General features: G+C 40.8%; 1 protein-coding gene across 3 annotated transcripts in view; it reads left to right on the forward strand.

Annotated features, from left to right (window-relative positions):
* Positions 1–420: 420 nt before the first annotated feature.
* Positions 421–13,475, forward strand: part of RASSF3 (Ras association domain family member 3) — a 151,746-nt gene continuing 138,691 nt past the window's right edge. For 2 of the 3 annotated variants that reach the window (XM_078146137.1, XM_020990189.2), the window contains exon 1: positions 421–831. In XM_078146137.1, the coding sequence (XP_078002263.1) occupies positions 703–831 (129 nt within the window). In that variant the 5' untranslated portion in view covers positions 421–702. The remainder of the gene's footprint in view (positions 832–13,475) is intronic. The other variant, XM_020990188.2, reaches the window with a different exon arrangement.

The raw sequence follows: 13,475 nt of genomic DNA on the forward strand, positions 1-13,475 counted from the left end.
CTTACCACGTGCAATCAATGGGGAATATTTCTTGAGCAGCTTCCACTGCTGCGCTCGGGTTTTCTGTATTTTAAAAATAGCAAAAGAGCAGAGAGGGTCGGAGTGACCTGGGGAGGTGCAAGGAGCCAGGACCAAAGGCCACCTGGGGATTGGACAGGTTTTTCCTACGGTTTCCTACGGGGATCCCAGGAGTCTCAAGGGCTGTCCCCAATCCCAAAGTTGTTGCAAGGAGACTGGGGGTTGGGGGGAGGTGGGGAGGAAGGGAAGGAAAGGAAGGAAGGGAGGACGGAAGAAGTGAGGGAGGCCGCCTCGCTGGGGGCCGGGGCGGGGAACTGGGGGGAAAGGGGTGTGGCAAAGGGGCTCGAGGAGCGTGGGGGAGGAGTGGAAGGAGGAAAGGGAGAGGGCGGGGAGGACTCTGCCGGACCGGGCTTGGAAGGAGGATGGGCTAGACTGGGAAAGGAGGGCGGGAGGCTAGAAGTGGCAGGAAGCCGGGAGCGGGCCGGGGGCCAAGCGGGGAGAGGCAAGCGGAGGACCGAGCCTGGCTGTGTGCAGCTGCGGCAGCGGCGGGAGGCGGAGCCGGGGCAGCCTCCGCTGCTGCGGCCCCCGTGTCGGGGTGAGCCCAGCCTGGGTCTCCCTGGACTGCACCCCAGGGGCTGCAGCGGCCGAGGGTTCCCTGCTCGCCCGGCCGAGGCCGCCGGGTAGATGACGTGGACCAGCAGCATGAGCAGTGGTTACAGCAGCCTGGAGGAGGACACGGAGGACTTCTTCTTCACCGCCAGGACCTCCTTCTTCAGAAGACCTCCCCAGGGCAAACTCCGCGCCGGCCAGCAAGTGAGTGGCGCCCCGGGGACCCCCTCCAGACCCTCGCTCGCGGGTTATTGTAGATTGCCGGGGAAACACTTTAAGTGGGGGCGTGTGTGTGCTTCCTATGTGCGCAAAACATGCAAAGATCATAGGACTTCCAACTGGAAGAGACCTCGTGGACCATCTCCAGCCCTAAGGTCCTTCTCTAAGAGTCCGTGAATTTGGAAGGGAAAAAAAGCGACATCTCCATTTTCACTAACCTTTGGTTTCCTTTGGAATCCTGTATTTTCTTCTGTGCATTTAAAAAAACCTTATTCTGAGAAGGTCCACGGGCTTCTCCAGATTGCTCAAGGGTTCTGTGACCCAAAGTTAAGAACCTTAGAGCTAGTCCTCCTTTCTCCATTTTACAGATGAGGAAACTGAGGTCCACAGATAGGAAAAGGATCATGCTTTTTTTGCTTTTCTTTGTAAAACCCACAGTGCCTGGCGCACACACACAGTAAGCGCTTAATCATTGCTTGTTGATTGACCAAAATGTTGTGAAGCGCTTTGAAAATCTTAAAAAACGCCATGTAAATGCTCGCTGATTGGGGGGTGGCGTGGGGGAGATGTTTTCTCCCTAGAGAATGGAGGAGAAAGAGACGGCTCTGCTGTTACTTCCCACTGTCACACTTACCATATGGTAACTACTGCTCCTTCGCCTTGGGGCAATGGGCTTAGGCTGCTGCTCGCTTTCTTTCGGGTGCAAATGTGCCGTACTTGCAGCTGGTGGTAGGATAGGGGTTGGGGGGGGGGGGAATTGGCAGACTTCCCAGGTCGGGGACAAGAGTGGAGGGTTAGGTGAAGTTCCTTCGAGTTCCTTCCCTTGGTTTCCCCAGCTGTCCTGGTGAGCCCGGAAAATTCAAATCAGTTCAGCTGACAAAGCACTCAGTGAGCGCTTCTTTGCCAGGCTACTCTTTGGGAGCTAAGAAACCCTGTTACCTGTCCCTTACAGGCAAATCCTCGTGTGGCTGAGCAGCTGTGAGTCCCTTTTTGTCACACCTTATGACCTCAAGGGTCATAACTGGTATGTCAGTGACCTCCTTATGCCTGCATGCAGGGGGAGGAATGGGTATTCTCGAATATAACTACGTTTGTATAGATCCACATTCTCTGAGGTTCTTCCCTGGGTAAATTAGCCCATTAATTAGAGCCAATTTAATCGGGAAGAAAAATATTTCCAGACTTGGGCCAGTCTTGCTTAGAGGCAGAGTATCAGGGGACTCATTACTTCTGTAAAAGATAGGCAGAAGGGATCTTTAGGCCAGATTAACCAACCATGACAATATTTCACTGAGTGCCTTTTCCATAACTGAACTGACTTTGGGTTGGGTTTCCAAGGCTGGGGCTTGAACTCATATGCCGCCCTGGGCTCTGGGAGGGGCTGGGAAAAGCCCTTGCCAGCTGAACCACTCTGACAGCAATCACATTAAAGAAGATTGTCATGGAACAAATTTGTTGTTCCCCTTGGAAAAAAAATAACATTTATAACTAGACTTATTCCTGGAGGTTTTTAAGAGGGAGAAAATAGTTCAGGGGCATGGGTGATGAGATTAAAAATCACATTTTTTTGGGTGCCATGTAATCTCAGTATCAGATTTTAGTTTTCAGTTGTTTTCCCCCCAGTGCATCTTCTAAAATACACGATTTTGCCTTTATACTGGGAAGCACAATGATCAATTCCTCTCCTTCCATAGGGAAGTATTGTATATAAAGTGCTTTAGGATGACAATGTATAGACAACGGCCAGTTCTATGTTAGGTGCAGGGGGTTGATTAATGTAAACCTAGGCCCACCTTGGGAGCATTTTCTCCTTTTAGATTTGGAGCTCCTGGAGAGTAGAGACTGTTTTTGTATTCCCAGTTCTTTGCAGAGTGCCTGGCACGTAGTAGGTGCTTAATGTTTATAGAATGACTTTCCCAGCCTTGTCAGGATATTATTAGCTCCAAAAGATACTCATAAATAATGAGTCAAACGTGTGTTAAGGGAATAAGAATATTATGAAAGTTGAGGCCAAGAGCAAGCATCTCCTTCACATGTTAGAAGTTTCTAAAAAAAGCCAGGCAATGAGTGTTTCATCAACTGAGGAGAAAGGGGAAAAAAAAAAAAGCAGGGGTGGATCCAGTCTTCTGTTGGATTTCTCTTGGGGTCAGATGACTTGTTTCTTTGATAGTACCTTTTGTCTTAGGTTCCAAATTGTCTTGGCTGTTTTTGCCACCAAAGGACACACTTGTGTTGGGAAGGATTTTTGAATGCTTCTCCCATATTGATTTCTCTCTCTTTTTTTTTCCGTGTCTTTTTCACTTGACGAATTTCTCTCCAGTATCTCCCTTCCACCTTTTCTTTCCTTTCTCTCTTTCCACTTTTGGTACTTTTAACATGGTTAGGTTTTTGGTGTAATAATTTAAGGAAGATCTAATTCCAGAAGCAGTCAGGAAAATCCCTAGCGAACAATGGAGGGGAAAGCATTTATGAAGTGCCTACTGGGTGGCCAGGCCCTATGCTAAGTGCTTTTCAGAGATCTTATTTGATCTCATAAAAGCCCTGGGAGGTAGGTGGGTGCTATTATAATCTTCATTTTACAGTTGAGGAAACTGAGGCACATGGCGGCTAAGTGACTTGCACAGGGTGGATTTGAACAACATTCTATCCAGCACGCCACCTCACCTGACCACCTTTTGGTGATCCTGGGTCTTTGAGAGGAGAGATGGTGAAGGGGAGCTACTGTCTTAGTTTGCACTTGTATGGCCATATCTCCTCCAAGCATTTGAAAGGCATGTCGTCAGAACCATACACCATAATCAGCTGGTGGGCATATATAGAAGAGTGGCCTAACTGAAAAGCTATGCAATAAGAGTAAGGAAGTAAACATGTTTGTTCTAAAAACCTAATTGGCAGCTCTCTTTGTTTGTTTCCCCTTGCAAAATTGAGACTAAAAGGGGAAGTTTTAGCTCGGTCATGTGTGACTGCTGATAGGTTTTCCCCGCTTTGCTTGGAGAATTACTCAACTCTGGCCGGATATCTCTATTTCATCCACTCATTACTGCCTGCTTTGTGCAAGGTACTGTGTTAGATGCTGAGGATTTAAAAAAAAGCAACTTAGAAATCTTAATTTAGTATTAGTAACTTAATTTTAAAGCTTAATATTAATTTAAAATAATTAAAATGAGATAGTTGACTTAAGGGGTTAAGATTTTTATTGAGGATAAGGGATGTAATAAGCCTGTGCCAATGCAATGACTTGGAGGCAGGAGAACCTGGATCCTGGCATTGCCTCAGTTTACCTCATCTATAAAATTAGGATTTCGGATTAAATAATCTTTTGAGATCTTTAGCAGCTGTAGAGCTACGACAAATAACTGGTTGGATGATCCGGGGCAAGTCATTAACCTTTAAGTGTCTGGCAACTCTCAACTCACTTACATTGTAGAGAAAGGTACCCATTGATAGAGGGCGCCTCCTCACCCGGGCATTCTCCGTGCCAATGAAATCACAGGTCCGATCTCCATCTAAATCCAGCAAGACTTAGATTTGTTTGGAAAGCAGTGACTTGCAGAGCTTATGAAAAGAAGAGCTAAAAATATCTGTTAGTTACCAGGTTTCTTTTTTAGACATTTTTAGTCAGTGTATGCTGTACTATATTAAACATTGTTTTTTGCTGGGAGAAAAACATGAGGCCAACCAAATACTTTAGGGTGTCATACCCTCTTGCACCAAGCCCCAGCCATCTCTTTGGATTTTGTTTTTAAGTATGGGATGTTTTATTTTTTTGAAAAGGACCTCTTTTCATTGTTGACTTGGCCAGAGGGCTATTAGATAGATGTTCCCTCTTCTGAAGGACATGAAAGAAGAGCGTGGAGGATGGGATAATAACCATGAAAGCTATCTGCTCTTGAATAAAGCACGTCACCCATTGGATTTAGCTTCAGACGGCATTTTTGTCTTATTGAGGGAAAATATAAATACCGAAGGACAGTATTTTTATTCCTATCTGTTCGTCTAACATCTTACCCTTATTTCGAGGCCCAGCTCAGCTTCCATCACCCTTTTAAAGCCCCAGCCCTTTTGTAAACTCCTATAACACTCATGCTAGCTTGTACAGATATCAATATTAAACTGCTGAAGTGGAAAAAAAATAGCTAGCACATACAGCATACTTTAAGGTTGGAAAAAAATCATTTAACGTGGATTTATCTCATTTGACTCCCACAACCAACTCTATGTGGTAGGTGCTATTATTATACCCATTTTACAGAAGAGAAAACTGAGGGTGGAGGGGAGTGACTACGATGGCTGGTATCCCAAAAGTCTTAGTGCGGTTTTAAGATTTATATTTCTTATATTTTAAGGTTTGTGTTTTAGAATGGAAATCCATAGGAAAAAAAGGAGAACTGGAACATTCACAATGAGAAATTAAATGGCTTGCTATGCCAAGTCTATCCTTTGATAACATTATTTCAGTAGCTGCCATAGATTGATAACACTTTTATATACAAGGTGGCTCAAAAGTCAGCCTAATTAGCTATTGGAGGGCATTTTAGTTCAACTTTTAGACTGGGGTTGGGGAACCTTTGGCCTTGAGGGCCTCAAGTACAGCCTTTGACTGGGATTCAGTCAAAGAACGGCACTTGAGGCCCTAGAGGGGCCATGTGTGGCCTCTAGGCCATACGGTCCCCTCCCTTGTCTTAGACTATACATTTCTTGAAGGATAGGACTCCCTCTTATACGTTTTTATGTCCATTCTGCTCTGTAGGGTGCCCAGTTTAGAGTAAATGATCAGCAAATGTTTAACGAACCTAAGAATATTGCGTAGACAAGTGTACTTTGCTGGCTTCCCTCATTTTCAGTCAACCTAGCTTAAAAAAAATCTACACTTACCAAACACTATAATAAGGGTGTAACTCTTTACAAACAGATAGCTTGCTTTTTTGCAAAAGGATTCAGCATAGATTTTCTTTAAAAAGCTAGTTCCTCATGTGCATTTATTTAAAAGATTCGATTTATCTCTAATTTGTTGTGTGGGAAGTGAAGTACATCTGGTGGGTCTAACATGAATTTTTATGTAAGCTAGATCGAATTTTTTTTCTTGTTGATTTCCATCCTGAAATGTAAAGTGTCCCAAAAGTTTTTAAACCGCACCAAGACTTTTGGGACACCTGTAGCAGTTACTCACCTCTTCCATAAATTTTTGTCCAGTGCCTAGTATTGAATGCATGCGTGTTGAATTGAAATAAGTTAGGAACATGGTGACCTTTTTTCACATCACGAAAGTGAAAGGAAAAATCTTTCAGATAAAATATAACTAATCCCTGAAGAGTCTGATATTTCAGGCTGTCACTTGGAAAGTCCCTTCACTTAGCCTAGTCTTCAGGAGTTGTTGCCTGAGGAATACAAGAAGCTAAAGGGTCTTGGCCTTGATCAGAGAGCTAGAAATGTCAGAGATGGACTTTGAACCTTGGCCTTCCTTCCTCCAACCCCAGCAATCTATCCGTACTATTCCAGGCTGCCTCAAAATTTCATTTCTCGAACTCAAAATAAAAAATAAAGTATATACATCATGCCTACACTTAAAAATTGAACCAGAAAGTTTATTCCCCTGGGGCCACATGCTGGGGAGAGGAAGATTTCTCTGGGGTTTCCCCACGTTTTTAAAATCAGGCTGCATTTCTGGCTGTGTGTCAGGTTACACAGGAACCTCAAAATAATCTTATTTCCTGGTCATGTACTTGGAGTTTGTGTTAGAGAATGCAAACTTATAACACAATCCTAGCACTTTGGGGGGCGGGCCCTTCCTTGGTATGAGGTGGGATGGATGTAACCACCCCCAGTCCTTTTCTCCAGGAGTCTCTCGTGGGATCCCTTTAAACCAGATTTTTAGCTGTAGCCTCTGAGGGGTTAATCTTGTGGTTCCTCTTAATTGTTTGTTTAGCAGTTCTGATTAGGGCTGCTCTAGTGATTCTGAATGTATTTTGTATCCTTGGTATTTTGTTTTATGAGGAAGGTTGGGTATATGGACTGTAATTATTTCTCTAAATGAAGATTTCTGCAGAGTGGGTTTCCATTTTATCAGAGTCATAATACTATATATTTGTATATATTGTGCATTACATTTTTTCTTTTCTTTTTTTTAAAGCATTTTATTTTATTTATTTTATTTTTTCGCGAGGCAATGGGGTGAAGTGACTTGCCCAGGGTCACACGGCTAGTCAAGTGTCTGAGGCCAGATTTGAACTCAGGTCTTCTTGAATCCAGGCCTGGTTCTCCATCCACTTTGCCATTTAGTTGCCCCTACAATCGTTAAAATGCTTTCACATTTATTCTTTCTCTTGATTCTCATAAAAGCCCTGTGAGATAGGCAGGGCAGGTATTAGCACCATTTTACAAATAAGAAAACTGAGGCTGAGACCTTGCTTGTGGCTAATACCGAGGGGTAGAGATGGGATACAAACCTAGATCTGTTGACATCTGCTTCCTCAGAGCTTAGGATCAGAGATTTAGAGCTGATAGGAACTCCAGAAGTCATCTCATCTGACTTTTTTTTTTAACAAATGGGGAAACTGAGGCTCAGAATTGAAGTGACTTGAAAAGGTCGGGATTTGAACAGGGGTCTCCTGACTTCAAATCCAGCTCTCTTTGCCACACTTCCTTTCTTTGAAGGATATATTGAGAGAGTGTAAAAACAATTGGCAGGTATCAGTGAAAGGCATTTCTGAACTCTTTCAGAGTTGACTTCCAGGAAATAAGTCATATCTCCTTTGTTTGCCTACATAGCATGGGCACCCAGTCATCCTTGCTGCTAAGGAGAGCAGGATTTTTTCTGTCCTTTTCGGAAGATACAGAATTGTGGATTTTCCTGAGATTCTGCTGAATCTTCCTTAGTAATGGGGAAAATCAAAGCTTTCCATCTACTCTGTAACCAGTTTTTTAAAATCTTTCAGAAAGTGGTGAAATACAGAACTTAGAGAAACTGGGGGGCCCTTGAAGACATTTTTTTTTGTGCTAAAGATGAAGATATTGTCCTTAACTTAGTCTGGGCGGAAGAAAGGAAGAGAAGGGAATAAGGGTTTATTCAATGCCTATTATACTAAGCACTTTATATTATCTCATTTGATCCTCAGAACAATCCTGGGAAGTAGGTGCTATTATTATCCTCATTTTACATTGAGGAAAGTGAGGTAAACAGGTCTTAGTGACTTGCCCAAGGGTCACCACTAGTAAATGACAGGTACATAGTAGGACTTAATAAATGCTTATTGATGACTGACAGACATAGCTGGGATCAGGAAGTGTGTGGGGTGGTGGTTGAAGGGGGAGAGGAAGCTTTCTTTCCTCTCCTACCCCAACTCCCTCTCCTAGATGAACCGCTACAACAGAAGGCATCCCTTGAGACTTACCAACTGTCTCTTAACCCCTGTATATGAAAAGAGTAAGATTTATATCTTAGAATATTATCAAACTAATGTGCCTTTTGTGGACTCTTAGCTGACTGCATCAGGATGCAGAAGATCACAGTTAGTAGTTATTCATGAATCGCTTTTGGTCTTTTTCCAGATGTTATACAAAAGAAAATAATAAGAGGGAAAGAAAAAAAAAGATGGATTTGTCAATCATAGATGCAGAAGAATAGATTTAGAAAACCAGACCTTGAGGGACATAATTGTGATTAATAGTAACGATAGTCTACCATTAATATAGTCACTGAAGTGTTAAAGTGAAAATGATTACTTGCAGTTGTTTTTAAATGTAGGGCTGTGAAAATAATTTTCTGAATGTATCACAGTTTTTCATTTCCTGGGCATATGAAACAAAGCCTCTGCTAAAGTCCTGTTTCAAGAGTCTCAGCATGGGACGTGAAGGATCTTAGGTAACCCAAGCACAAACCTGGCTGGTTTGCCAAGTGGGAAAGGCTGTGAAAAGTTAATGGGGGGAAAAAATCTTTGTGGCAGTAAAGGTCTGATACTTAATATTTACAGAACTGATGCGATTAGATACGAGTCAGAACCATTCCCCAGTATATAAATTGTCAAAGGATATAAACAGGCAGTTTGCAAAAGAGGAAATGTTACCTATCAGCAGCCATGTGGAAGAATGTTCTAAATCACTAAGAGAGAAAAGCAACTTAAAATAACTTTGAGGTTTTGCATCTTAGCCGTCAGATTGGCTGAAACGACCGAAGATACAAATGTTAAATATTGGAGAAACTATGGGGAAATTAAGCTAATGTGCTATTGGACAAGTGAAGAAATAGATGTTTGTTGCAGAAAACAATTTGGAATTATCCTCTGTAAGTCACTAACCTGTACATACTCTTTGGTGCATAAATAGCACTATCAGGTAGATACATACCTTAAGATTGTGAAAGACTGAGGGAACAGTTTATATACACATGTGTGCATGTATATATATATATATATATATACACATACATATATTTATGTTTGTGTATTTATATATTATACATATAGACAAGGTGTGTATGGGGGTGTTCAGGGAGGACCAGCCCCTCTGGTGTAAAAGGATTGCCAAGCCCTTTTCAGGGCTGTTCATCTACCTTTGGTGTCCAGCTGGTCACTCTTGGCTCCAAGAAGCTGTAGTGTGTGCAGTGGCCACATCTCGGTAAAACCATCTCAGATGGGCTAAACCAGGTTGAGGGTAACCCACAGGTTTCAAACCCATCAGTGGCTTAGAGGGATGTCTGTCCCAAGCACGTGAAGATTTTCCCTGGCTGAGTGGGTAAATGAGAACAGTTTGTTCCAGCGGCTGCAAAGGCCACTGACGAAGATGCTGTTGGAGCACTTAGAGCTTGGTCAGGCATTGAGAACACCAAGGTCATCCACTACATTCCGGGCCATTGCCAGTCATTCTGACTTTTCTCTTGCCACTGGACTTCGATGACTCTGGAAGAGAGAGTGAGGCTGACAACTTTGTGCAACTCTGCCTCACTTAAATCCAATGGCATTGATCCTCTTTGAAAAAGGAGAAACAACAACAATAACAATATTATACTTAAATGTAATAAATGTACATGTACATGTTTTTAGATATTATACATCTAAATATATATTTATACATACACATTATATATGCTTTAAATATATAAAACATACATGTCTATATGTATACATGTTTATCTATTTGTATATTATATAATATATATTTATATGTTTTAAGCATATTTATTTTCATATTATATGTTATAATATATTTGTATATTATGTAATATATTTATATGTTATAAACATTATTTTCATATTATGTTATATTTGTATATTATATAAATTTAGATATATATTTTGTATAGATATGTATCTTAAATATATTACATCACACGTACATGTAGTACATTTAAGATAAAATACTTATCTAAATATATTTACATGTACATGTATATATAATTCTCTATATGATATATAAACTATATTCATATATACATGTATATATGATGCTTTTAATATATCACAATATATTTAATAAATGTTTATTTATTCATCAGTATGTAAATGGAAATTATTATACCATAAGAAATGACAAATATGAATAATTCAGAGAAACTCTGGGAAAATTTGTATGACTGCTATACAACAAAGTAATCACTCAGGACAAGAGTTTACACAGTGGCCGTGAGAATGAATGTAAAGGAAAAACATAGGAAGACTCCAGAACCCTGTGATCAATGTAGGACTTGATTATGAAGCAGGCCTCTCCTCTGATGGCATCGAGGTAATGGACAATAGATGTGGCATGAAAGGATGGGTTTTAGATATGACCAATGTGGGGGTAGTTATGTTGGAGAGAAGCCCACGATTGGTGGTGGGAGAAGGATCGGGGTTAGGATGTGACCCATTTTCCTACCCTCGGATCACATACCCCTGGGTTGGGTCAGTCCAGTTCCCTTTAAGATCATTCTTTGTCCCCTCCCCCTCTGAGACAATGGGCCCCATTTGGGAAACCACTGCTTTGTAGTAATGTGTTGCAAGATTACTTTTCACAACTCAAAATGGAAGGGAATTCCAATTATCACATTAGAAAAAACCACGTTTCTCATTCCTCATAAACAATGGGCTAGATCCGTAGGGGTGGGTAATTGAATTTCTTCTAATCTATGAATTTTTTAAAATTCCGGTCAATTTCCTAACTAACCCTGTAGAATTTTCTGGGATCTAATTCATAATCCTAATGGAGGAGCACAGAAATCAGAGCAGCACAGATTGCACCCACAGAGGCGACACTCTTCATACAGGGTGTGCAGCAAGATCAGCTATTGTCTTTTGCTGAAAATTTGTCATGAGAATCTGGTATTGAAATAAAGTTGGCATCTCCATCTCAACCCCTTGTTTCAGATTTCTTTATGTTCTGACTCATCACAGCTTGGTTTGGTTTTTCTTTTCTGTTTCGAAAAACTTGCTCAGTAGAGCTTTAAAATAAAATGACGTTTGAAGTGACTTGTGGCTTTGGGAAAGGCGCTTTCTTTTGTTTTCTACGGCTTTAAAGGGTTCAAACAAGACTTAGTGTGGAAATCTTTTCAGGAAATTAGTCCTGGTGTCAATTTCAGGCACGAGAGACATTTTGCCCAAATAACCATTTAGGGGATTAGAAAATAAAGTGTATGTCAGTCAGACTTTTAATATTTCAATGGATCTATGATCTCACTGATGTAGGTGCTTTGATAGAGATCACAATCCACATGGGTATACTTAACACTTTGGGGGGGGATACTTGGTGTTCTAGGTCAGGGGTATTACACTCCCTAGTGGGCTGAACCAGATTAAAAGATAATTGGGAAATACTTAACAAATAAAAATATAAACGAACAAAGATAATGATAACGAGTAGTTTTCCGAGGTTTGGTGGCCCCCATTTCTATTTCAGAATTTGACGCTGCCATTCTAGGTGGTGGTGGTTTGAGGGGAGGGTGGGTTTCTCCAGGACTCCATGTTAAACAGGTGACAGTGCAGCACTTGAATGACTCTTGGACAGTGTTGAGATGATTCAATATCTCTTATAGTTTATCAACTCATTCATCATTGAGCTAATTCCTCTTAAGTTTCAGCGCCCTCATTGGTAACATAGGGATAATAAAATTTTGTCCAATAGTAAATCCTTACCCCAGTCAGTGGGGTCTTTGGGTTTATCGACCAAATTCTACTACTATGTTTATTTGCTCCTGTGTGCTGTATACCTAATCTTTTCCACTGATAAACTTTTCTGTTTTTTTCTTTTTTACCAAATGCTTTTGATTATTGCCAATTAAGTAGGTGCTTAATAAATGTGCATTTCCTTCCCTCTTCATTTTACAGATGGGGATTTCTGCTAACATTAATTTGGAATTATTTGGACTAATAATTGAAGAATGAAAATAAAGTTAACACGCTTTTAAGGCAATTAGAATTTACATGGCGATAATTGCCCTCAACATCTATCTTGCCGAATTTTAAATTAGGTACTTGGAACATAACTGGAGCTATGTTGCTCTGACCATCATTATGATCGTATTATTACTAGGTATTTGCTAGGTATCTGTTCTGTGCAAGGCACTTAAAGATGAAAGTGGGTCAGGATAAAAACTTGAGCAGATCTGTTCTATTTTAGCAGTGTTTGTTGTCCCATCACTTTCAACTGCCAATATTTTTAGAATGATGTTTAGTTTTTCCGTAACTGCTTTCACATGAACTAATCTTCTCACATCCTCTTCCTCTACAAAGTTTCACAAGTGAGCTTGTATTCTAAGCCATCGTTGCCTTTGGCTACCATTCCAGTTAGAATGTTAATATTTATTCCCAAAAGGAATATTTCATTATATGGCCACACAGCTGTGTGCCATATTGTTTGCTCCCTTTTTAAGTTTATTGGGATTTCAAAGGGGGATTGGGTGTGTTGAAGAGATTTATTGAAAACCAAACACACAGTAGAGTCTTTCATCATGTGGGCACAGTGGTTCCAATCTGGCCATAGTGTATGAAAAATGCCTGAAAATTAGATGTCTCCTCCAGAGCTCTTCTTGTAGAAGGGAGTTAATGATCCATCTCCCTCTTCCTGGCATCATTAAATGACGTCCCATTGACTGTCTTAGCAAAGGAGAGCTAAATAACCTGTGAATGGCCCCTCAGAGAAGTTTCCTGCTTCTCTCTATGCTGCCGTTGTTCTGTGCCCTCGAGAGTTCCTCAACCCATAAGGTTCCTATCACAAGTATTCAGCTAACTTTTAAAAAGGAAAAGAAAAAGGTTTTCTGACCTTGGGAAAGAGAATTTGGCTTGAGGGTATCCAACATTTTAATGCAAACATTTAGACAAAAGAACTGTACTGTGTCATAGAAGATTTCTTTTTTGTTTTCGTTTCTTTTTTTTCCCCTTTATTTTGTTGGTAGCATAAGAGCCCCTCTTAGCTGCAGAGTGGGGTTCGGTTGCTGCTTATTTGACCCAACAACTCATTGGGCCCTTCCATCTCTTTCTTAGACCCTTTAATTCAGATGAATCATTACATATTAATAATACATATTAATTACATTAATGCACTATAATTTTGATATTTTTTATTATAATATTAATAGATAGTAATTATATTAACTATTATAAAATAACACTAATATAAATTTTCAGTTATTCAGTTTAATTCCTGAAACTGTAGGCTTGGGG

This window comes from Phascolarctos cinereus, unplaced genomic scaffold, assembly GCF_003287225.1.
Source record: "Phascolarctos cinereus isolate Bilbo 61053 unplaced genomic scaffold, phaCin_HiC Scaffold_1;HRSCAF=81, whole genome shotgun sequence".
NCBI lineage: Eukaryota > Metazoa > Chordata > Mammalia > Diprotodontia > Phascolarctidae > Phascolarctos > Phascolarctos cinereus.